This window comes from Nematostella vectensis, chromosome 2, assembly GCF_932526225.1.
Source record: "Nematostella vectensis chromosome 2, jaNemVect1.1, whole genome shotgun sequence".
Classification (NCBI taxonomy): domain Eukaryota; kingdom Metazoa; phylum Cnidaria; class Anthozoa; order Actiniaria; family Edwardsiidae; genus Nematostella; species Nematostella vectensis.
The window spans coordinates 17,448,936-17,470,118 of NC_064035.1; the positions used below are offsets into that span (position 1 = coordinate 17,448,936).

Consider the following 21,183-nt stretch of genomic DNA (forward strand, 5'->3'; position numbering starts at 1 on the left):
GCGCGCCGCGGAAAAAGATAAGCGGGATATCCATAGATTTAGAGCTGACTGTACAACAATTTTGCAGCTAAGCACACTACTCAAGATACACCACGCCTTGTGGTCATGGGTGCTTATGCTTGACACCGTGGACAATCCTCATTCCTCGATCAACAAAAGTGCAAGAATAAAATTTTTATTATTTTTATCATACAAACAAAATACCGTTCGCTAGTTGAACATTAAGAGACACCAATGGGTTATTACCCTATTTACAAGTTTTGAGAGGAATCTTGATTTACAATGTGCAAACTCAGTGGTACTTGGCCTTCTCGTTGGCAAGGGCAAGTTTTCTGATGTTCTTCAGGCAACCCGCGGACGCCTCCTGCAGCACGTCGTCCTGTGACCCCACCATCTTCATCAACGGCTGGTGACACAACAACGAATTCTATTAGTTTTTTAGTTACAATTTGACACAATGTCAAAACAAGACGTTTTATGACAAAATGGGCCAGATGTAGAGATAACGGACTAATGTCAAGCTAATAAAAGCTCTTGTTACTTGGGCGCCTGGTATCGCTAGATGTCGCGGTAACGGACTAATGTCAAGCTAATGAAAGCTATTGTTACCTGGACGACCCCGCTGTCGTGCATGGAAATGCAGTTGTCTGGGTCACGTGATAGCTGGTAAAGCGCACGCGCGGTAGCCCTGTGCACGTCTTGACTTGGAGACTTGAGGTAACCGACAAGTGGAGGTACAGCGCCCTCTTTGCCAAATGCCACGCGGTTATTACCCCACATACAGCACCTACAGGAAGGAATGCTTAGTACTGTAGCTATTTTGAGAGCCAAATTGCAGAGGTTTATCCCCTGGCCGCCGAAACACCGGGTAAACGTCTGTTGTTATTTCATGTTCTGGCCGCGCGCGGGCTCCTTTCCTTCTCCCCAGCTTGCGTGCGGGAAAAAACAGACACCACTCGACGTATAGCGGTAAGACCCCGTCCCCACGTATCCGTTTTCGTTTGAAAACGCAACCTTTTTGTTACGGATACGGGTATCGTCCACACGGAAACCCGAAAACGATGATCGAAAACGGAACAATTTGAAAACGATCTCCAGAGTGGAACAATTTAAAAACGATACCCTTTCGGTGCCGTGGGGACGGACTAAAACGGAACCTTTCGATAACGATGACGTGATAGCTCAGGTCCAGTCTAGATGGCGCGCGAGTACGCATGCGCTGTAGAACTTGTTATCGTTTTCGTATCGTTTCTGCGTTTTCGTGGGGACGGGTCGTATCAAAATGGAAACGCTTCGTACGGAACAAAACGGAACAAAAAGGTTGCGTTTTCAAACGAAAACGGATACGTGGGGACAGGGTCTAACACTGGATAAACGCCTACAAGCAGGCTACAACACGAGTGGAAATACAGCGCGCGCCACACCGAATGCCACGCGAATGCCACGCCATAACCTGTCCCATATTTATCTACATTGTTTAACGATTGGGGCCGTTTAGTGGTGGCCGCGGTCTCTTGATGGAGGTAAAAACCTACCTTGCTATAGACTCCGCGAGGTACTGACGAAGACGGTCCTCTTTCTAAACAGATAAGCAAGAGATTTAATGTTGAGCTATGTGGCGAGGGCCGAGTCATGTTTAATTTACTTTGATGTATTTCTCAAACGCTTTTTGTAACTGAAAGGCGCATTTAACGTGGTTGTATTTTATAATTATATAACACTGCATTTACTGGAATGACGATTTTTTTGTAACTAAAAGGCGCATTTAAAGTCGCTTTTTCACCAGTTTACTTCCGGTCGATTACGTAACAATCTCCGAGCATTTTTAACGGAAAACGCGAAAAATATTTCAAAATATTGAAAGCAGTGTGTTTATTGGAAGTTTCTTTGAGGATGTGATTAATAATTTAGAGCGGATGGCCTGTTTAATATCTCGGATTTTAACAGATTCTTTTGTCTTTTGACGGTTGAGGTTTCCGTCGGAACTCCGGAAGTAAACTCGTGATAATGCGGCTTTAACGTGGTGGCCAGTTGATCATGGTGTATCTACTGAACTGACTGGCCTTATATAATGGTGGAGTATTTACCGTGGAGGCGAGTTTAGCGAGCATAGGTACCACTCCGTGATCCGTAATTACAGCAAGATTCTCCTCGTCTTTGGCAATGTTGGCGATCGCGGCGCACACACTAGCCAGCACCTTGAACCGAATACAAAGCGTTAAAATCAGTTCAGTGGAAAAATACGGCCCGAAAGAACGCCCTTACAGCTGCAGCACATCTTTGTGCGCACCACAAACTAGACGAGTGTAAAGTACAAGTTGAAATTATACACGGGTCTGTGTTCGAAAAGCGAAGTTCAAAAATTATCCATTCTGTAAAAAAGGGGGAATAGCACAACTGAAAATGTCGAGAAAATAGCCGATGTCTTATGCAGGCAAAAGATACTTAAAAAGGAGAGAGACTTGTGACTTGTGTTAAAAATTATCTGGCTGCAAGTGAACACATTTTCTTGACGGAAGAGAATTTGCAGTTTGAGTGTGTATACTTCGCTTTATGATACCAGTTTACATAGAGAGACAGCGTGGAGTCGGAGGCCTTCTGAATGGCAAGGGTACCTACCTCCTGGTCATTGGACTTGAGAAGACTGACAATCAGCTCCAGGCCGCCGACAAACGAGCGAACCATCTCACCAGCATCCTGGACAAAGTAACAATCGTCAGTACCAGATCGCGCCTTATGGCCAGTCACGCCGCTATGTTATCCTGCTTTATCCCGAGTCGTTCAAAGTATCCATTTCAAACTAAGGTAACTCTTTGCTGCGCGACCTCGGCGAATCCAAAATCCTTGTCTAGCGCGTAGTCAATCAACCATCTAAACCAATCGATGGATTTCATGTTTTCACTGTCGCGTCATAAACCATTTGACTGAACACAGCAAAGGAATTGATTGGTCACGGTGGCATGATTGACTACGCGCTATTCCCAGGCGAGAAATGGATTGAAATTCTCGGCGGTCGCGCCACAAGGAATTCGGCTATAAAACAAATATCGACAATAAATATCACAATTCTTGTTGCAAATAGACCGTTGTATCTTTATACATTATGAATGAGCACCAAGTAAGAAACATACCTTGGCATTTTCAATACACGGACATATAGCCCAAGCAGCGCTGGCTTGTACCTGTGGAGGATATCCTGTATGAGCCAGTGTGTTGCAAGGGTACCCTTTTACGCGCAACTAAGCACTTTCAAACTGACGCATACGGTAGGAGCATACCAAGACTTACCCTAGGGTTAGTGGACTTCAACAGCGACCATAGAAGTCGAACGCCATCTAGGCGATCGATGATACTAGAACGATAACGAGAGCAATTATCAATAAACAAGAGCTTCAAACTAAAGGTTGTTGCTGTGATGCATAACCGAAAGTTAGAGACTCGACTTGCGTGGGACCGTTTTAATTTCATATCTCTGTTGAAATCAGCATTTTATTATCTTTTTTCGGCAGTAAAATTTCAGTCCGTAACACATGCTGAAGGTAAGTAACAAAATAAAGTGTCTGAAGCTTATCCCTCTCATTGCAGCTGGAATGCTTGGTTAAAAAAGAGTGTAGTTTACCCACGCTAACCAAGAAGACCTCCCCCATATATTTCCAGTAATTTCAAAAGGAAAAAACACTACTCAAACACCTATCAAACACAGTTCTACTCACGCCATGTTATCGGGCTCAGTGGCGCAAGCGCCGACCGCCTTAGTCACGTTAACTAACAGCGCTTGGTTAGTACTCGTCAAAAGGTTCACAAGGGAGGGGATGCCCCCGGCTTTGCGGATCGCGGTTCGGTTGGCCAACATCTGGGCACATTCGCCAAGGGCACCAACAACGTTGATAAGCACTTCTTCCGGTTGGTCTGTGAGGAGTGCTACAAGCTGCTCGATAGCCTTTAGCTCTTGGAACCTGCAAATGACAACATCAGGGAAGATATTTATTCGGGTGGGACATCTTGAAGTCATAGCTGAATACGTAAATCACAAATCCATTGATAGGAATATTATTATATGCGCTTGAAACAAACCTGGTTACATTTTCGACACTGATAGAACATTTCCAGATCGCGCCCGTGGCCGCCGCAAGCAGCTCTTTGTTCTCGATATTTGTGAGTAAAGAGACAAGTGGATCAAGGCCGCCATACTGCCGTACAAGGTTACGAGTATCTTCATCTTCAGCGCACTAAAGAACACGGGAAAATAGCGTAAATGTCGTCGATGACTAATCCATAAGTAAACATATTTTAGTATAAGTATCAGGACAGGTGGATTTTTGTACAACAGAGGAAGAATATACTAACAAATTTGACGTGACTTAAAGCATGAGGGTGATAGCTTGAGGTCGCTAAAATAAGGATCAAGTAAAAGCAAGTCAGTAATAAAAACAGTAGTTGGAGGCGGATCTAGGGGAGGCGTTGTGGAAGTTGTAAAATTCCCTATGAGAGTCACAACGTTTCAAGGCCCACAAAACTGCAGGCTCCCCTAGAAAAAAAAAATGGAGAGTGTCTCCACATATCAAACCTTGAATATGGCACTTGCGCAATGCCGCTGAAGTTCCTGATTTTCGCTCTTGAGGTTGTTCACGAGGTCCTCGACCATCCCCTCAGTTCGGATGGCAAGTCGGTACGTTTGCTACCAAGAAAAACATGGAACAGTGAACTCTTGTTTTCACGAAAAAGAAAAAAAAAACATCGGTGAGTGGGAAGGTTAGCTTCTGATAAGCGGAAAAGCCCCTCCCCAACCACTTTGCTTCTTGTGGGCAATTATATACTGATTATACTACTTCAATAGGCTTATTTCTTACTTATCAGCTTATGTCGAACATTACGTAATATTACTACTTCAATAGACTTATATTTATATTTCTGACGCACATTCTTGAAGAGTGCCCACTTAAAAAAGTGCATTTTTAAAGTAATATACAACTTCAATGGACATATTCTTATTTCTGACGCACACTTTGGAGTGCCCAGTTAAAAAGAGTGCAATTTTATACGTAATATACTACTTCAATAGACTTATATTCTTACTTCTGACGCACACTCTTGAAGGGTGCCAACTACGGGAATAAGCATTGCCTCGTTCTTCGACTTTAGCAGTCTTGCAAGAAGAGGTATACCACCAGCCTTCCGGATTGCTTTCTTGTTCTTGGTGCTTTTGCTACAACTCCACAAAGCCAATGCCCCGCTTCTCGCAACGGCAACGTCGATATCAGAGGCACCAGAAAGCAGGCCGCAGTCTAGGAGACTAACCTGTGGAAAACATACAAATGCGGTTGTGTAGGTCACATTTAAAAAGAGTCAAATTCTTCTACAAGCGATCCGATGACAGGACCTAAGGAATAAAGTCCAACACCAATGTAAAAATTGTTTAAATTTGGCTAAACTGCAGAACTATTCCGTCTCTCCAAAAAGGTGTCCTATATATATATATATATATACCGCATATAACACGTGGCCTGCGTTAACTCCAAAATAAAACTGTTGTCCTTCTATTTTGGGCACTCTTCTCCAACAAAGTTGGTTGAGACATATGAATTACGATATCTCGATTCTCGCGCTTACATTGAGATAAAATCTTAAACCCGTATTGAATTTCTTTTCTGTATATATATAGATAGATAGTACTAGTGATACGAGCTGTTAGCACCCTATCAAAGGAAAGGTTTAATATTATGGGTGGGTATATAGCAACGGCCAGTAGTCAAGCAAGTTACTGTACTACCTTCCTCCAGCTATACTGGTGCGGAAGGCACAACAGAGCTAGGCCTCCACATCAAGTGTCCCCATGTGTGTATTGTAAGCACTGTCACTAGGGGTGGTCACTGCCAGAGGGTTTATTGCGTCCTAAGTGGTTCTTTTGCGTCCCTTCTGTTCAGGTTAGTGTAATGCAGCTTGAAGAGACGGGACCTCCGGTTTAGTGTCCTTATCCGAGAAGACTGGAAACACGGGAGAATAACTTCAACTCACTTGTGAGACAAATTCGAACCAAGGCATGAACCCGGAAAAATCCCCAGTCAAAGCCAGGATTCGAACCAGGCCCACAGCGGTGAGAGGCCGACGCGCTAATACACTAGGCCACCCGTGCTTCCGTAAACTGTGTCATGGCAAGAAGCAATATTCTATTGTTTATATGTAGTCTTATAATGAGCATGCACCATGGATAGCATCTTCCCCTGTGTTGTATGCTCACCAGTTTCCTAATGCCTCCATACTGTCTAACTGTTCTTCTCGCGCGGCGGAACTTGGCGACGTGAGCGATGGTTTCTGCAGCGAGGCACTTGAGCTCTTTGTTCATAGACTGGACGATATTAACCATAGTTTGCAGACCTACAGTACATGACAAATGCTTAAACAGATGCGAGATTCGCACAGACAGGGCGCTACCTCAAGTACAACATACTAAAAATAAAACATTATTGCTAGGGAGAGGATTACAGGGCCATAGAGCGGGGGGGGGAGGAGGGGGTTTGGGAAGTGGTCTTAAATTAATTAGAAATAAGCAGCAAAAGACTACTTAACATGGACATGACACGACAAGCTAATACTGCCACAGCTTGTCCCATATAAAGTTGAATGATTAAACAATGAATTAAAGTTTCAGCACAGAAGATAATGCAAACACTGTTCGACGTCCCAGAAATTGGCAATTGACATGGAAACAATTACTTCCCGATGTCTTTTGTTCGTTGTTAGTATTTGGTAATGCTATCATTTAAAAATGCTCATTTCATTAGTACGATATATAAAAATACTAACAAGGAGAAGTTTATTAGTTAAAAAAAAGAGACATTCCTGTGCACGTTAATCACCAGATTGGAGATGAGAAAGGGCTGTTGAGAGAATAATGAGTTTTCGAAGAACATATAAAAAAATTCGAAAGGAAGATTGGTTTACAAGGCAATCCCCAAATCTTATACGTACCTCCTAAGTCAGCGATTGCTTTGCGAATAAGCGTATTTCGCGAGATCTCCTTTAGAATCTTCAGGGAGCCGATCTAGCCACATAATGAAACGAAAGTCAACTACATGATCTCCACCAAAAAGACATGAAAGATGACTACAAGATAAAATGTTGATTGGCAATCAGACTCAAGGACTGATGGAAGTTTTGAAATAGCGTTGGAAAATGGGCAGCTAGGTGCACATACTTTTATATCATGTCCAAATGTCGATTTGAATACATTTCAATTGCTTTACCATAAATTAGCAGAATTTGTCCGAATAACTCTAAATGTTCATTTCTCTGGGTCCTTGAACACACTGCTTTTTAATGTGCAAGTTTACGTTTAAATTAACGAGAAAGGTGTAACACCTTTCTCATTAAAAATGAGAAAGGTGCTGAGAGTGCTGAAGCTTATGAGGCTACTGAATTAACCTTGCACTTGATCTCCTCTGTCTCCAGTAGATTAATCAGAACCTCCAGACCTCCCACGTCACGTATGGCTAGTTGACATGTCTCCTGAGTCAAGTTGAAGTCTCGCATGGCACACAGAGCGATGATCGTAGCCGTCTGGTTACCACCCTTAAATAAAACAAGACAATGAAACTAATAAGCTCTATGTCGCTATCAACCATAAGCTTTACAAGGGCATTGTATTGTCATTTTTTTAAAAGAAAGAAATAGACATTCAAACCGTTAGCATGGAAAGCATGGGAGGTATTAATAGGGTTAAGAGACAAAGAATCCTTGTCTGGTGTCTGTGCGTTTTGTGGCCCCAAGGGTAAGATATAGCGAACCTTGAGGTACTTGACAAGCTTCTGTATCTGCCAGTACTCAGATGGAAGATCAGCATTGGATTCCTGGAAATGAAATCATTTTTCTCAAAATTGGAATATTTACTTATCACTATAAAATTCGATGGTTTGGAAACTTTACATCAACAACTCAATAAAGAAAACATTTCTACAGTTGCCTTTCAATTTCAAGGTATTCCGTTACCTGTCGTCTATCCTGGCTTTCTTCCTCCTCCTCACTCTCTGATGAACTCTCACTAAAGTCATCGTCAATATCGCCCTTCAAACGCGTCGATTGACGGGTGTCTTTGGAGCTTTCACTGTAATTACATAATAAAAATAATTTAAGTATCAGGCACATAGCCAGGGGGGTTGGAAGGTCCAACCAAAAGGAAGAAGAAAATAAAGAAACAATGCGAGCTCTGAAGAGATATTCTAGACGGAACAAGAGAAAATCGTCTGCTCAATTAATGGTCAGGTGAACCACCCCATCCTCCACCCTACTCGAAATCATGCATACTCACCGGCTTTTACTGTGTCTAGACTGTGGTTTCTTGTCTGCTTTGCTTTTGTTTGCCTTGTCTTTGCTGGTTGGTCTATAAAAATAAAGCGTTGATTTAAGTATGTTGAAAAAGTCTGGTTAGAATTGTAACTACTAGACAGTAATTTACTTACTCCTCCTCTACCAGGTCCCCACCAAAGCCGATGTTCTTCCATTTTTGAGATGGCTCAAGGGTTCTCCCTTTAGCTCCTTTTTTCTTCTTTTGTGCAGACCTATCCTCTTTTTTGCTTTGGGAAGCACTTCATAAGAAAGACAACACACATGTATAAATTACAATATTTGTGTAACAATCAAAATGTTGCTAGATCAGAAGGTGCACAGGAAAGCAGGTTTAAGAAAAAATCTAACAACACACATTTGTGTAATTTATCTCACCAACTCATTTGTGTAATTTATTTATAAAGAAAACTAACTTCTGCTTATTCTTAGCTTCCACTTTGTCATCCGCTGTTCCATCCACTTGGGTCTCATTCTCATTCATGTAAGACGTCTCATCCTTTGTTCTTTCAAGCTGATCCTTTTGGTTCAGCGTTCCATAATAGGAAAATTCCTACAAGAGAAACACTTCAGTCTTCAAGCCAATACATTAGAATTTCAACTCCCAGCAAACGCTGAGCATCATCGTCACAACATCTACATAACAAAGCAAAAAAACTACAAAATAGAGAAATAACTGATGCACAAACAGCAGCTATCATCACCATCGCAACTAAAATCATTTTAGCATTCATGTTTGGAATCTTGTTTAATTGAACCAGCAATGATACAATATTATAATAAAGCTCACAACATTGTAAAAACATTCCACCCAGTAAAAACATAATATCTCTCAGGATTATTTAAAACAGCAGCAACTTACAGTAACTATTATTGCATGCATATTGATTTACCTTTTTGTCAATAGTATCTGCAAAATGGACACTCTTCTTTTTAAGTAGTGCTGCAAGTGTAGGATAGACATCTCCCTCACGCTCATAGCTCAGTTCCCCATTGGAATCCTTGCCAGTGATGAAAAAGCCAGATGTACTGGCTATGACACAAAATGCGTCACCATCCAGGGGCTTAATGTCTATATAACTGATGTCCCCATGAACTTGACGCCAAGGAGGTGCATGACACCCATTACTGAACTGATAATCTGTAAACCAACAAGACATTCAACAAAGAATCAACTCTTCATCATTTGACATTATTTTACTGTACATATAAGGAGCAGCTGTTCAAAAAAAATATCCGAGAAGAGGGATTGATGGGTGCTCAATTGCAAGGCTTGACGAGAATGAAAGCAATAACACATACCAAGAGTCCAGTTGATGGTTTCTAAACAGCATGTGTCCTCAGAGCCAGAGAATGACTTCAACAGCTCATACTCAGACTATTGAAAGAAAAAAAAAACAAGACACTAAATGTTGTACAGTTTTTAGCATTGTGTCAACAAAGATCCTATCATGCAGAACAGATTTTTAGTTTCTACATTGATTACCTGGACAGCTTCAGGGTTCAGTCTCACTTCCCTGAAAAATAACAAAATAACATGCAGGTTATCAGTATTGAACAAATACTGAATGAATTTGCCTTTGTAATAGGGTACTTGCACTAAGAGATCAGGATCACATGTTTTGGGTGGCAAACTAGCGTGCCCTCAAGCTTTTAGCACAGTCATTTCTGTGTTTACTTATGGTCACCCAAGAGTTTGTGCGATCTTTCAGAGCAAGTCCCCTATTGTTTTAGAGTAGTATCATTACCAAATGCAACAAAGTGTACAGTAATATAGTCGAGTGTAGCAGTCAAGCAAAACGTCCAAAGACATTAAGGTGTGTTAGTTTTAAATAAGTTCAAGTGTATCCCATGTGGAAAACCACTTTCTAACAGCCACCACTTTTACAAAGCATACGGCATAAAACATACTTTGCAATTTGCTCAACGGATGAATGCATGAGTTGCATATCAAGCTGGTTTAGGAGCAGCATCAGGCGGAACTTGCTATCTAGCTCGTCAGCATTTTCAGCAGAATCAGCCCGTGCCTTGTTCAAGTCCTCATGAGCCTTCAGTAATGCGTTATCACTACTGCTGATTTGTGCATAGGCAGGACCCATGATGAGTGCAATGGGGTCAGAGTTTTCTAGACAATTTAAAGATAGTAATAAGTAAATTTTGACATATGTAAACAAAATGGTCCTGTAAAATATGACTCACTCACCCACCCATCCCCCCAACCCACCCACTCACCCACCCACTCACTCACTAACCCACCCACTCACTCACTCACTCACCCACCCACCCACTCACTCACTATCCCACCCACCCACCCACCCACTCACTCACCCACTCACGAGAAATTTATTAAATATCCACAAATTAATAAAGTCTACCATAAACTTGTGTAGTTGAAAACAAGGGCGCCCTGAAGAAGTCTTAAAGACTCAAATTTGGCAGAGTTGATAACCAGTTTTTGGAAAGAGCACAACTGTTTGCCGGGTATTTTGCAAATAAATTATATATTCAGTAATGCATACCTTCCACACATGCCTGGACCTCTTGACATTTTTTCTCTGCTGCCACCTTCAGGATACTTTGAATCTGCTCAAAACTCCAAACTTTGACAACACACTGGTTTCCATCCTAGTAAGCCAAAGCAATACAATGAACTACAATTATCACCCAAAAGTTCCTTTTTTCCAAACGCCTTAGAGACTGCTCCCCTAATTGTACCTTTTCCATTAGCAGTAATGGTTCTCCTGATGGTGTCTTGGCTTCAGACTTAACTTCACGATCACTAATCCAAAATGAAAAAAAAAAAAATTAAACCATAAGCAAGTAATAATATATGATATGAATAGAAAAACTACAGACAATCTTCAGGACAACTTTAGTGGTCTGCATAGATGTGTAGGAATCAGGGAGATAAATCAACACACATTTGAAACATGGTATGTTTTATGCTTCTTCTTTTGCCTCAATAAACAACCCCGAGTACTATATAGATTAGTGCTTTGTTAAAGGTGTAAGAATTATCACTGATAAAATTCATATCTCAAGACACCAGTTAGTGAATGTTCAGTATTATCACGTAATATTAGCAAATCAATAACCACTTGATAGTGACTATCAAAATTATCAACAAAATTTTAATTTTGATAGAAACCTACCTCAACTACCAGAATGCAGCATGCAAATTTTTAAACTTGCACCAAACAAAGTGTGCAATGCATGATGGTAGTTGAGGTAGGTTTCCATGTCAAGTCTGAGCGCAAGCTTATAGCTCGAATGGCCCATTTTGAATATCTTTTATACAGTATGGGATTCAATGAGAAAATTGCTTGTGTTACTTGAAAATAAGTTTTAAATGATAATGACTTGTACCAAATAACATTTTTATGACATTTCCAATAAATACTTTAGCTTACCTTACTTCATACCCCAAAGACCCAAAGTTCAGGGAACCAAATGCTTCGGGTTTAAGGTGGGTGTGCCATTTGAATGGTTCTTTAAACACAACTTCTGCCTCATGTGGATTTTTATTAACCATACCCTCGATATTTTGCACAATATCATTAAGAAGGGTTTCATTTTGAGGAGTGAAGGCCAGCTTCCCCTTGCCATGATCACTGGCAGAGGTCCATTGCGCACGACTTGAGAGTGTTGCACCCATGGGAGCACAAGACTATGACAGTCAACCTGCAACCAATGTAATCAGGAATTATAGTGCTCCTGTTTTGTAAGCAATCAAGCCTGCTGGCAGGTCTCAACACTTGAGACTCTTGTACCGTAGCAGGGAATAACCAATTTTAGCACGGGATTATCACCAAGCAGTGATGGTCATAATAACACTGGACCATCTATCCATTTTGAATTTATTACAAATATCAGGAAGAAAATACCTACAAACCATGTATGTTTTAAATGTTTGTGGATGCAAAACAACACCCAAAACATCAAAGTGTATCACAGTTCTTATTTTAATAAGAGATTATAAAACAACGCATCACGACCGGCAAATCAAATCTACAGAAAAACGACATCAAGAATTTGCGCTAAACAACAAATAAGACTACATACAAACATTTAAGGAAAATGAGATGTTTATCAATTGTTCTTCTACTGTAAAAACCTCTTGAAATACGCATCACATAAGATATCGATACTTGGGCACACAATACTCTTGATCATGTCTCGGCTGGCATCTAAGGTTTGACTTAGTTTTGAAAACAACAAAACCTCGTTTCAAAAACTCTCGGCCAACCGGGTAAAACAATAACAAATCATTAAGGTCAGCTCAATAAAGCTTTGTTTCCTACGAATAAGATATCGATTTGATTTCTAAATAAGACTGCGTTAAAATCTTGGCTGATGTTTGGATGAATAAAGTACTTATTATTGGAAGGTAATATGATGGCGGCCATTTTCAGAGGAAGGGACGGTGATTCAACCTTCACTTTAACCGCAGTTGTTTTCTGTTCGTCTGCTTTAATTATAGCATAAACTAACACATACAATCAAAATAAAGAATTGTTTGCAATATTAGACCAAGGAAAAGCACATTTACACTCACCTTGAACGTAATAATCGAGGTTTTACGAGCAATTGTTGGTCAACCGACGACACTTTACACCTTGATCGATTTTAGAGGGAATCGTTCCCATGGTGATGGGCATAAACTCTCCTGGGGTGAGCCGCTTGCTCATTTATTGTGGGCGCGTGAAAATGTGCGCAAAGGGGCTAGGGCGGGATTGCCTGCTACAAAGCAGAGGCCTCTTTTCTTTGTATTTCGCGAACGCCAGCCCAGCGAAATACAAAGAAGAGGCCTCTGCTAGCAGGAAAAGGGCGGGAATATTGATGATGCTAAAATGCCGTAAAATAATGAAAATAATAGTGAATGGCATAATGGAGGCACAGAGGGAAAAGCAATTTGTGACTTGGAAAAAAAATTCTCAAAGCGTTTGAAATTGATATAATTCGTCGATCCGACTTGCGCAGGAGGGGGGGGAGGGCGCAATTATAAGTATTTTATCGAAAAATCATAGTATTTGAAGATTCCTTTATAAAAAAATGACCCACTTTTTGGGCGACTGTTGCGCTACACGTGTTTTCAAAAGTATTGAGACTGTGAAAATGAGATGTTCCATCCACTCCACTCACTATAATAATAATAATTGATGATGACAGGTGAGTCAGAGGTACAAGTAAGCACTACAATAAAGTACAATTAATCAAATGTAATCAGCATATTTAACAGTAACGAACTCTTTGAAGCAACTCGTGTTAGTATGTAGATTTAGACCTGAGGTTATACATCTTACATCGGACAGACACATTCACAAATAAAGTTCATGGTGACAAATTTATTTAACGGCCAGGTTTGTACTCTGCTACATGTAAGACAGAGTTTGTATTCAGGAATGGGCGTGGGAATGATTTTCTTAGCTCAGTGGGTCAAGACTATCATCTATATTATGCATAAAGCGTTTACAAGCATTTATTCGCTCTCTAAGGGTAGGTAGTATGGTGAGCAAACAGGTAGGTAGGCGCCTTCACCAAGGAATTTTGAAGGTTGGAGAACGCAGCCGAGGCATACCAGACTACCCACCTTACAAGAGAAAAGTGACCAGTAACTAGATTATCAATTGTAAGGGGGGCACCTTAAAATACTTAACACCTAAAGCCGCTTGTTAGCTGGGGGAGGAAAATGTCATTAGTTATAATTGATCACAGATGGTGAGCTTCTGGGAATAATCTTATTTTTTTTGAGAGGTCATCAACGGATTTGACCAGTCAGAAACTAGGTCGCTAACCATTAGGGCCCGGTTGCACTAGCAAGATGTTCAGGACATCTCTGTTTAGATAAGCTCAAAAACTGACAGATGTCCATGACATGTTACGAAGCCAAGTGAAAGTGTGCCCGGTCGCACTAGCAAGATGTTCAGGAGATGTCAGGAACATTTAGGTGGACAAGTTTGTCCCGTGACATCTACACACTATCGACATTGTTAAATTAAGGTTGCACTGGTTGCAACATCCGTGGATCACGAGCCCTAAAAATAACATCGTATGTCATTCATTTGCTTTTCCTTCGCGCGCGGGAGATTCGAAGAGCAAATACTCTCTGCATGCTGCACGTCTGCATATTAAGTCATGAATAGAAGAAATCTGCTGCTTTTTGTTTGGATGTACCTATACATCGTGCTGCGTTAGTCGAATGCATAGCTGTTACTGTTATTCAGTTAACGATACCGTAGACCTAAGCGGTAATTACCCCGATCGTCCCGGCAAAATCGCTCGCGCTTGCGTCGGATTAAAGCAAATGCCAACAAACTATATATCAATTTAAAGTTAAATTGTACTTTCGTCCTAAAATAATCATTTTTTATACGCGCTTAATTTTGAGTGCTTTTGCCGGGTCCGAAGTGCGAAATCGACCACTTTTAAACATGCGAATTATTTATACACACCAAAAGCGCGTAACCCCCCGGGATCTGCTTTATATCTTTCGTTATGTACTGAACTGACAAACCCCGTGTCTACATTTGACGTCGCACAGCCTCGTTGATTAATAATCAAGGTCAAAGTTAGGCGTGGAATAATTTTGCTTCTTTGGCTACAACGCGCTAATTAAGTCCGTAGCAAAAAAAGCCATTGATTATCCGCGGCACGGTGTGACAGAACAATATCTATACTAGGCGCTTGCCAAGTTGCGCAGGAATCGGGCGGTTAGAAGTGTACCTTTAATTCACATATTTAGAGTAAGATTGAGTGAAATTTGATACCCTGCTAACAGAGGCCCTTTCTCTTGTTTTCTTTCTACTTAAGTGTTGTTGCTAGTGTTCGCGGTTTCGTCTGTCGGGTAGTTTATTGACGTTTCATCGCCGAGGAAGCTCGCTTCGGTCTAGGCATCGTCCTTCACTTGCACGACTAGAACAAATAGAGCCGCGTATGGCAACCAATCACATTGCACGCTCTACACGCAGCGGGAAAACTCTTAGGCGCTCAAATGTCATAGCGCTAGTCGTGCAAGTGAAGGAAGATGCCTAGACGGAAGCGAATGTGAGAACAGAACAAAACAAGATGGCGGCCACGACTCGGCGCATAGCGAAAGCCGATAAAACATAGCAAAAAAAAAAAAAAAAAACTTCGGGTAAACGCCTGCAAGCAGGGATAAGGGTTGCCCGATATATCGAGGTTTCGCTGTATAGTTAGAACGAAATAAGTGGGCGTTTCGGTGTCTTTTACCACACCCACGCTAACCCCTTGTCTTTTTATAACGCTACCTTACTGACAGAAAAATCCAAGTTCACAGTAATAAAACACATCTGTAATCGTTACTAAAAGTTGTAATGACCGAAACGTTGGGTCTAGTCTATGTTTCTTCGAAGGTCTATAGAATTTCAGTTTCCGGGTGCGGATTCTCTCTTGACTGAACTTGAAGCTCCTTTATACGGCAAGCAATCCTTAAATATCGACAAGATTTTACATCTTCAATGTTCAACTTGTTTTTCTGAGCAATATCATCTTGTAGCTCCTTCATCTGTTTCACTTCCCTTAAATCAATTTGTGTGTTTTTGTGCAGTGGGGGGAGAAAAAACGATGGTCTTATCTCTTCGGAATTGCACTCTTCGGTCGAACCATCACCTGAACAGTTCAAATTTCCAGTTGCATTTTGAAATAGGACTCCATTTCTGTTGTCGTTTACCGCTGGGGATTTGGAAGCTGCGTAAAGGCTCTGCCGTCTTTTTGCCCTGGCCACGGCACTCTTGCTGAGACAATTTTGTTTGCTGCGTAGTTGTTTCATTTCTTGGATGATTAAACTAGAGCGCACAAAATCCTGCCTGTTGAGAAAGAAACGAATTTTTGCGTCTTGTTTTTCTCTCTGTAACTGGGAGGAATATTTTTCAAGGCGGTTTTGCTCCAAAGAGTTGACCGAGTTGATTTTGCGAACAGTAGATGGGTCTAGTGGTGGTAACACGGAATCTGTATCTGTGTTTTTGGTATTCTCCTCGACAAACACACACTTTTCCTTGTCGTACCACAACGACGGAAAACCGTAGGACATTACTGTATTTACAGGTAAACAAGAAATCAAGCTTATAAACTTTTTCTCATTACCTGGTCAAGTTAAAGTTTGTTTACCAGTCAACATTCAATACACAAAATATTGGCCTTCAAACCACAGCGTCAAGGAACTAATGCATGCGTTTCCCATTTTCGTAATTGCTCAAATGATGAATAAAGCGCGTCAGATTCTTTGCATATGAATTGGTGTATTTCTAATTGACTAGCGACAAGAGAGACCTTGAATAGATCCAGCCCCTTAAAGTGAAAAGAACAACAAAAGATTAGCTTTTTCTATCAGGCTATTGCTGACACACTTCAATAATGTGACACACTTCAGAGATGTTTTTCACCTGCAAAATATTAACGCCTCGTAAATCGAGTTCTTTAAACAATTGGGTGGTTTAATTAACACGCCCATAGATTATTCAAAAACTCTTAGAGTACCCTTTTATTCTTCTTTTTTATTCTGTTTTCGTCTTAGCTTTTAGTGAAACAGAGGCAGAAATGTTAACATGAAATCTATCTTACATTTGCTCGAGCAAATAGATCTATAAGATCTATAATTGTGTTCTAAAACTAACTTTTCTAAGAATCTACAGAGATCAACACAGAGAAGCAGAACGGAATTCACTTTAGAGCAAGCAAATTCCGAAAACCATATTAGCTAAAATGTACCCTTATTTAAAGAATGACATATGTTACTCATAAGAGGGATAAAAATTCTGTACAATTGACGTACGACAAAATTTTGACATTGATATAAAAACCTGCGGTTCCCTTTTGTTACCCAAAAAAAATGGATGGATCATTTTTAATGGATTTGCGGATAACATCCTTTGAAAACAAACAACAATATCAGTTATTCACCCAGCGGTGTTTACGTTAGAATCCTTTTTCTTTAGCAAAAATGATACTTAGCTTATCCTTAGGTGCAGCCAATTGAGGGCATGGAAGAGTTCCATAAAGTTTTCATAAATTAAATCACCCTTGGAAAAAAACTGGATCCGCCAATGAAAACTGAAAGTATATTCAACTCGTTTACTCCTAGCTATAGTTAGGGGTGAAGACAGCAATACTCCGAGTATTGCTGAATTTGGTCACCACATCCAACAGTGCTTTGCAGCCCCATTCGGGCTTTTATCAAACTTTTATCAAAATGAATTTATCTTGAATTGTGTTTGCTAATCTCTTTTCCTTTTGTAGTACTTTAAACGTTTTTAGAGAATAAATTCTGCTTATTTTTTCTTGTTTAATCTGAAATTGGTCTAAGAATCTGTGCTATTGCTCGGCTGCACAGAAGCTCCCATCATATCCCTTATATGCAAATTTTCGAAGCCATTTATTCCTGATGACTTAGTTTAAACCTATTGCGGGTTTATTTTCGGCTTATGGGTCCTTCACAGAGCAGGCACAGGCTGACAAAGGAGTGCCAATGGATAAATCTATTGTGACCCTAAAAAAGTGATTTCAGATCGACATCCCTCTCCTCCACAACGGAAAAAAATTGGAATTTCTTGGTGACCATAACTACTTGACTACGCACACTCCTTGTAACCGGGTCAAATTTTCTCTTCCTTGTTTTCTGCCCATCAGTATACACACTGTATGTATTAGAAGATCATGTATTAGAAATAAACGACGCCGACCGACGTTACCAAAACATTACCAAAAATGGTAATGTTCCGCACTGATCGCACGTAGGCTTTTTCTAGAATGACACAATACGGTACACAAAAGGATCATCCGAGGTTATGTTCTCTTTCTCATAGTTATTAAATTAGTATTTTTGGACAGAATAATCACTTCCTACCAAAGCCCTACTGGAGTCTACTGTTCAGCTGGCCTTGTCAGTCGGCTTTGCAGGAACTAATAAGACTGTACCTTAAATTGTCAAAAGTGGTATAGTGATTCTAGGGTCGGTGTTTCTGCAGTGGCCAGAGTAACCTATTTTTGGTAGTAAATACAAGATAAGAAGTGCTCTGTCAAGATAAGAAGTTCTCTGTTATTCTTTCTTTGTGCTCCCGGAATTACTTACATTATCTGATAACTTCATACAGAAATGCGGCAACCCCAAATGCGCCAAATGACAGTGAAGCTATGGCTCCAATTCTTGACCACCACTTTGCATCGTCCAAATCTTGAGCATACTTTCCTAGGTTTATTGCGTCTAAAGTAGGGCTCTTTGCTTTATTAGCTATATGGGGCAGAGCAGTCTCTTCACTGGTGAATGCTCCATTGATTTGGTTATTTTGAATTAGTTCTAATCTTGATAAAACATCAGACATCTTACTTGTCACATCCAAGTGCAATGACCTAAACTGATCAACAAGATTTAGTTTCTCTGACTTGTTCTCCTCTAAGCCATACTCTATCTTTGCCCTTTGAGAGGCAAGCTGTAGTTGCACAAGTTCTCTTAACTGTGATGTAAGAGTCTTCAGACTGATTCCTGCTTCGATTGTTCCAACATCTGATCCAATTGAAGCACTCAGCGCATAAGTATCCACAGCATCTCGTAGATCGGCGAGCCTATCTGAAATTTCTTGGTTCTGAGACAAAACAGCATTGCGCATCTCAGTAGAATGACTTATGAGAGTGGAGTCCTGCGCTGTAAGAATTTCCTTCAACTCATTGCTTTTCTCCATCAGACTTTCTCCAGTGCCCTTCACTGAGCTTTTAATCTCTTTAAGCCGAATGTAATTCACAATAGATGAACCAATTATACCTAAAAAAGACAAAGAGAGAAAATGCATGGTGTACGATATTTAGTAAGGTAATTAGGGGAAGGATATTTGGATCGAAATTCTATTTAGGAGACATTAGAAGTATTTAGGTGAGAATCCAAAATGTTACAAAGACTGTGTTGTAGTCCTGAAGATTAAAGGTAAATTTAAAAAAAGTATTCCTGGAAATAGTTTCTGTTTTGGATTTCAGTTTAATAATTAACATCAGTGTGGATAAAACAGCTTCACAATTATCAAATCGCAATATATACATCATTTATCAAATCACACAAAAATCCCTAAACCCCATCATTCTGTTCGAACCCAACTGGTTCCAGGATGTGCTGATGCTCTTATAGCACATAGTTACACCTGGATGTGGATGTGTTGGACATCAGAGCTGTAGCAGGTCTTGAAATATTAGGGGAGGGGACACAATAAAGGAACATTAAGAAAATATTAAGGGCACAGTTAACCCCCTGGTGGTCATTTTCTTATAACTTTTTAAAAACATTGGTAGGGGTACTTGCCCCCAGTGCCTCACCCCCTGCTATGGCCCCGGGTGTTTTAGAACTCATGCATTGATATTTTGCACATGATCATCCCCTTTTGATAACGGTCATGTCAAATTGTTGCCAATATTGCAACACGTACCAAAATACAGATTACTTTATTTCATTGCTCTATTGGTGGCTATTTTTTCATAGATATACTAGTTGTAATAAAATAAATAAATTAATCCAATAAATTTGTTCAGATTATCATGTTTATAATTTAGCAGGACTATAGAGGAAAGTAAACATTGGCTGAAAATCAGCTTCCATTATCAGCTACAAATCAGAATGCCCCCCAAAAAATTAGCTGGAAGGAAAATAAATATCAAGTAGTAAGGATGTTGGAAATGGCTGCACTCTTGGTAGTAATGTTGTTTCGAAAACACAGACTATATAGCTTTTACCTGGCTGAAGGCTACTAAAGGAAAATCTGCTGGTAATCACAGTCATGTATAAAGGGGGTTAGTGGTGGGGTTACGATATGAGACAGGACAGGCGAGGAGTGAATGACAATTCTTACCTAAAGATGCTCCGGCAACTGACCCTAACACTGACCAATACTTGGTCCTCTCTGCTCTTGCTCTCTCTTTTTCATGAGAATCTCTCACAACCGCTGACAGAGAAGCAAAGTGATCTCTTTCTAGGTTCTCCATCTCTTCAAAGTCTAGTTTCAGTTTCTTTTCCTCTCGCAGAATACCGTGCTCTTCCGTAGCAAGTGTCAAATAACGCTCATCGTCTCTTGGAGTGCGGTCGAGCCGTCTTCGTACTTCGCTCAGCTGACTGTGAATAAAATCTAACTCCTTTTTGGCCGTTTGAACACGCTTGCGACACTCCATAAACTCGTCTTCGGCCCTACGCACATTCTCTTGAGCATTACGCACCTCCGAAATTCCCAAGACATCATCGAAGGCACTGGCTGAATCCTTTAGTCTCGTAAACAGAGAGCTAATCGCCGCCTCAGATTTTGATTGTATTACGGTGGCCGTTCTATTAGTGAATTTCGAAAGGAAAGACAGAATTTTGCGGGTAATAGCAGTTGAAGTCACTTGTATTGCTTCGTACTTTTTTGGCGAGCCTTCTATTCTTTTACATAGCCTTCTTGTCAATTGAATACTTTTGTGATATTTTAGCGAAAGCAGAGAGTCTCTTCTAGCGGCATATTGCAATAGATAATGCATTGTTGTGAGGGTAACTATCATCGAAATATTTTCATACTCGTGCTTTTTTATCTGGTATCTCACCTATCGGCTATCGGCCACCATCTTGTACGATACGGGTATAGCTGGGACCGACTCTCCGATCTTCCACAGGCAACCCAAGCAGGTGTTATGCAGGGTATGCTCTAGCAGCCTGACGATTCGATTTCGGATCTTACTTTTTATTTGTATTTATTTATTTATTTGTTTATTTATTTATTTGTTTGTTTGTTTATTTGTTTATTTGTTTGTTTGTTTGTTTATTTATTTATTTATTTATTTATTTATTTATTTATTTATTTATTTATTTATTTATTTATT

The 21,183-nt window shown here is 40.4% G+C and overlaps 2 protein-coding genes across 5 annotated transcripts; both read right to left on the minus strand.

Annotated features, from left to right (window-relative positions):
• Positions 1 to 159: 159 nt before the first annotated feature.
• LOC5515836 (outer dynein arm-docking complex subunit 2) lies at positions 160 to 13,021 on the minus strand. Its single transcript, XM_032385601.2, has 27 exons — positions 12,896 to 13,021; positions 11,751 to 12,021; positions 11,056 to 11,119; positions 10,860 to 10,965; positions 10,252 to 10,465; positions 9,827 to 9,857; positions 9,643 to 9,718; positions 9,234 to 9,481; positions 8,757 to 8,893; positions 8,457 to 8,582; positions 8,306 to 8,377; positions 7,987 to 8,101; positions 7,785 to 7,847; positions 7,423 to 7,569; positions 6,970 to 7,042; positions 6,239 to 6,375; positions 5,077 to 5,298; positions 4,568 to 4,678; positions 4,075 to 4,229; positions 3,714 to 3,956; positions 3,289 to 3,352; positions 3,132 to 3,182; positions 2,620 to 2,697; positions 2,088 to 2,198; positions 1,536 to 1,579; positions 610 to 787; positions 160 to 406 (listed from the first exon to the last, which is right to left on the minus strand). Exons 2-27 carry the CDS (start codon positions 11,993 to 11,995, stop codon positions 293 to 295), a joined length of 3,225 nt encoding a protein of 1,074 aa, XP_032241492.2. The 5' UTR covers positions 11,996 to 12,021; positions 12,896 to 13,021; the 3' UTR covers positions 160 to 292.
• Positions 13,022 to 15,049: 2,028 nt separating this feature from the next.
• Positions 15,050 to 21,005, minus strand: LOC5515837 (mitochondrial potassium channel). Of its 4 annotated transcripts, XR_004296976.2 has the most exons (4): positions 20,187 to 21,005; positions 18,428 to 19,114; positions 16,444 to 16,647; positions 15,050 to 16,166 (listed from the first exon to the last, which is right to left on the minus strand). XR_004296976.2 is itself a non-coding variant. In XM_032385532.2 (3 exons), exons 1-2 carry the CDS (start codon positions 20,863 to 20,865, stop codon positions 18,429 to 18,431), a joined length of 1,365 nt encoding a protein of 454 aa, XP_032241423.1. In that variant the 5' UTR covers positions 20,866 to 21,005; the 3' UTR covers positions 15,050 to 16,647; position 18,428. The 4 variants fall into 4 exon arrangements, 3 of the variants coding, with proteins under 3 accessions (XP_032241423.1, XP_001635950.2, XP_032241424.1); XM_032385532.2 differs by having other exon boundaries at positions 15,050 to 16,647; XM_001635900.3 differs by lacking the exon at positions 16,444 to 16,647 and having other exon boundaries at positions 20,187 to 21,004.
• Positions 21,006 to 21,183: the final 178 nt, after the last annotated feature.

What these genes read in the sequence shown, in the direction of transcription:
- LOC5515837 (XM_032385532.2), bottom strand. Translation starts at nt 20,865, where the DNA reads ATGATAGTTACCCTCACAACAATGCATTATCTATTGCAATATGCCGCT. An exon ending in AGTTGCCGGAGCATCTTTAG is followed by an intron (nt 19,115 to 20,186) that starts GTAAGAATTGTC and finishes TGTCTTTTTTAG; the next exon opens with GTATAATTGGTTCATCTATT.
- LOC5515836 (XM_032385601.2), bottom strand. Translation starts at nt 11,995, where the DNA reads ATGGGTGCAACACTCTCAAGTCGTGCGCAATGGACCTCTGCCAGTGAT. An exon ending in GAAGCTAAGAATAAGCAGAA is followed by an intron (nt 8,583 to 8,756) that starts GTTAGTTTTCTT and finishes TTTCTTATGAAG; the next exon opens with TGCTTCCCAAAGCAAAAAAG. An exon ending in AAAGCCAGGATAGACGACAG is followed by an intron (nt 7,848 to 7,986) that starts GTAACGGAATAC and finishes TTTCATTTCCAG; the next exon opens with GAATCCAATGCTGATCTTCC.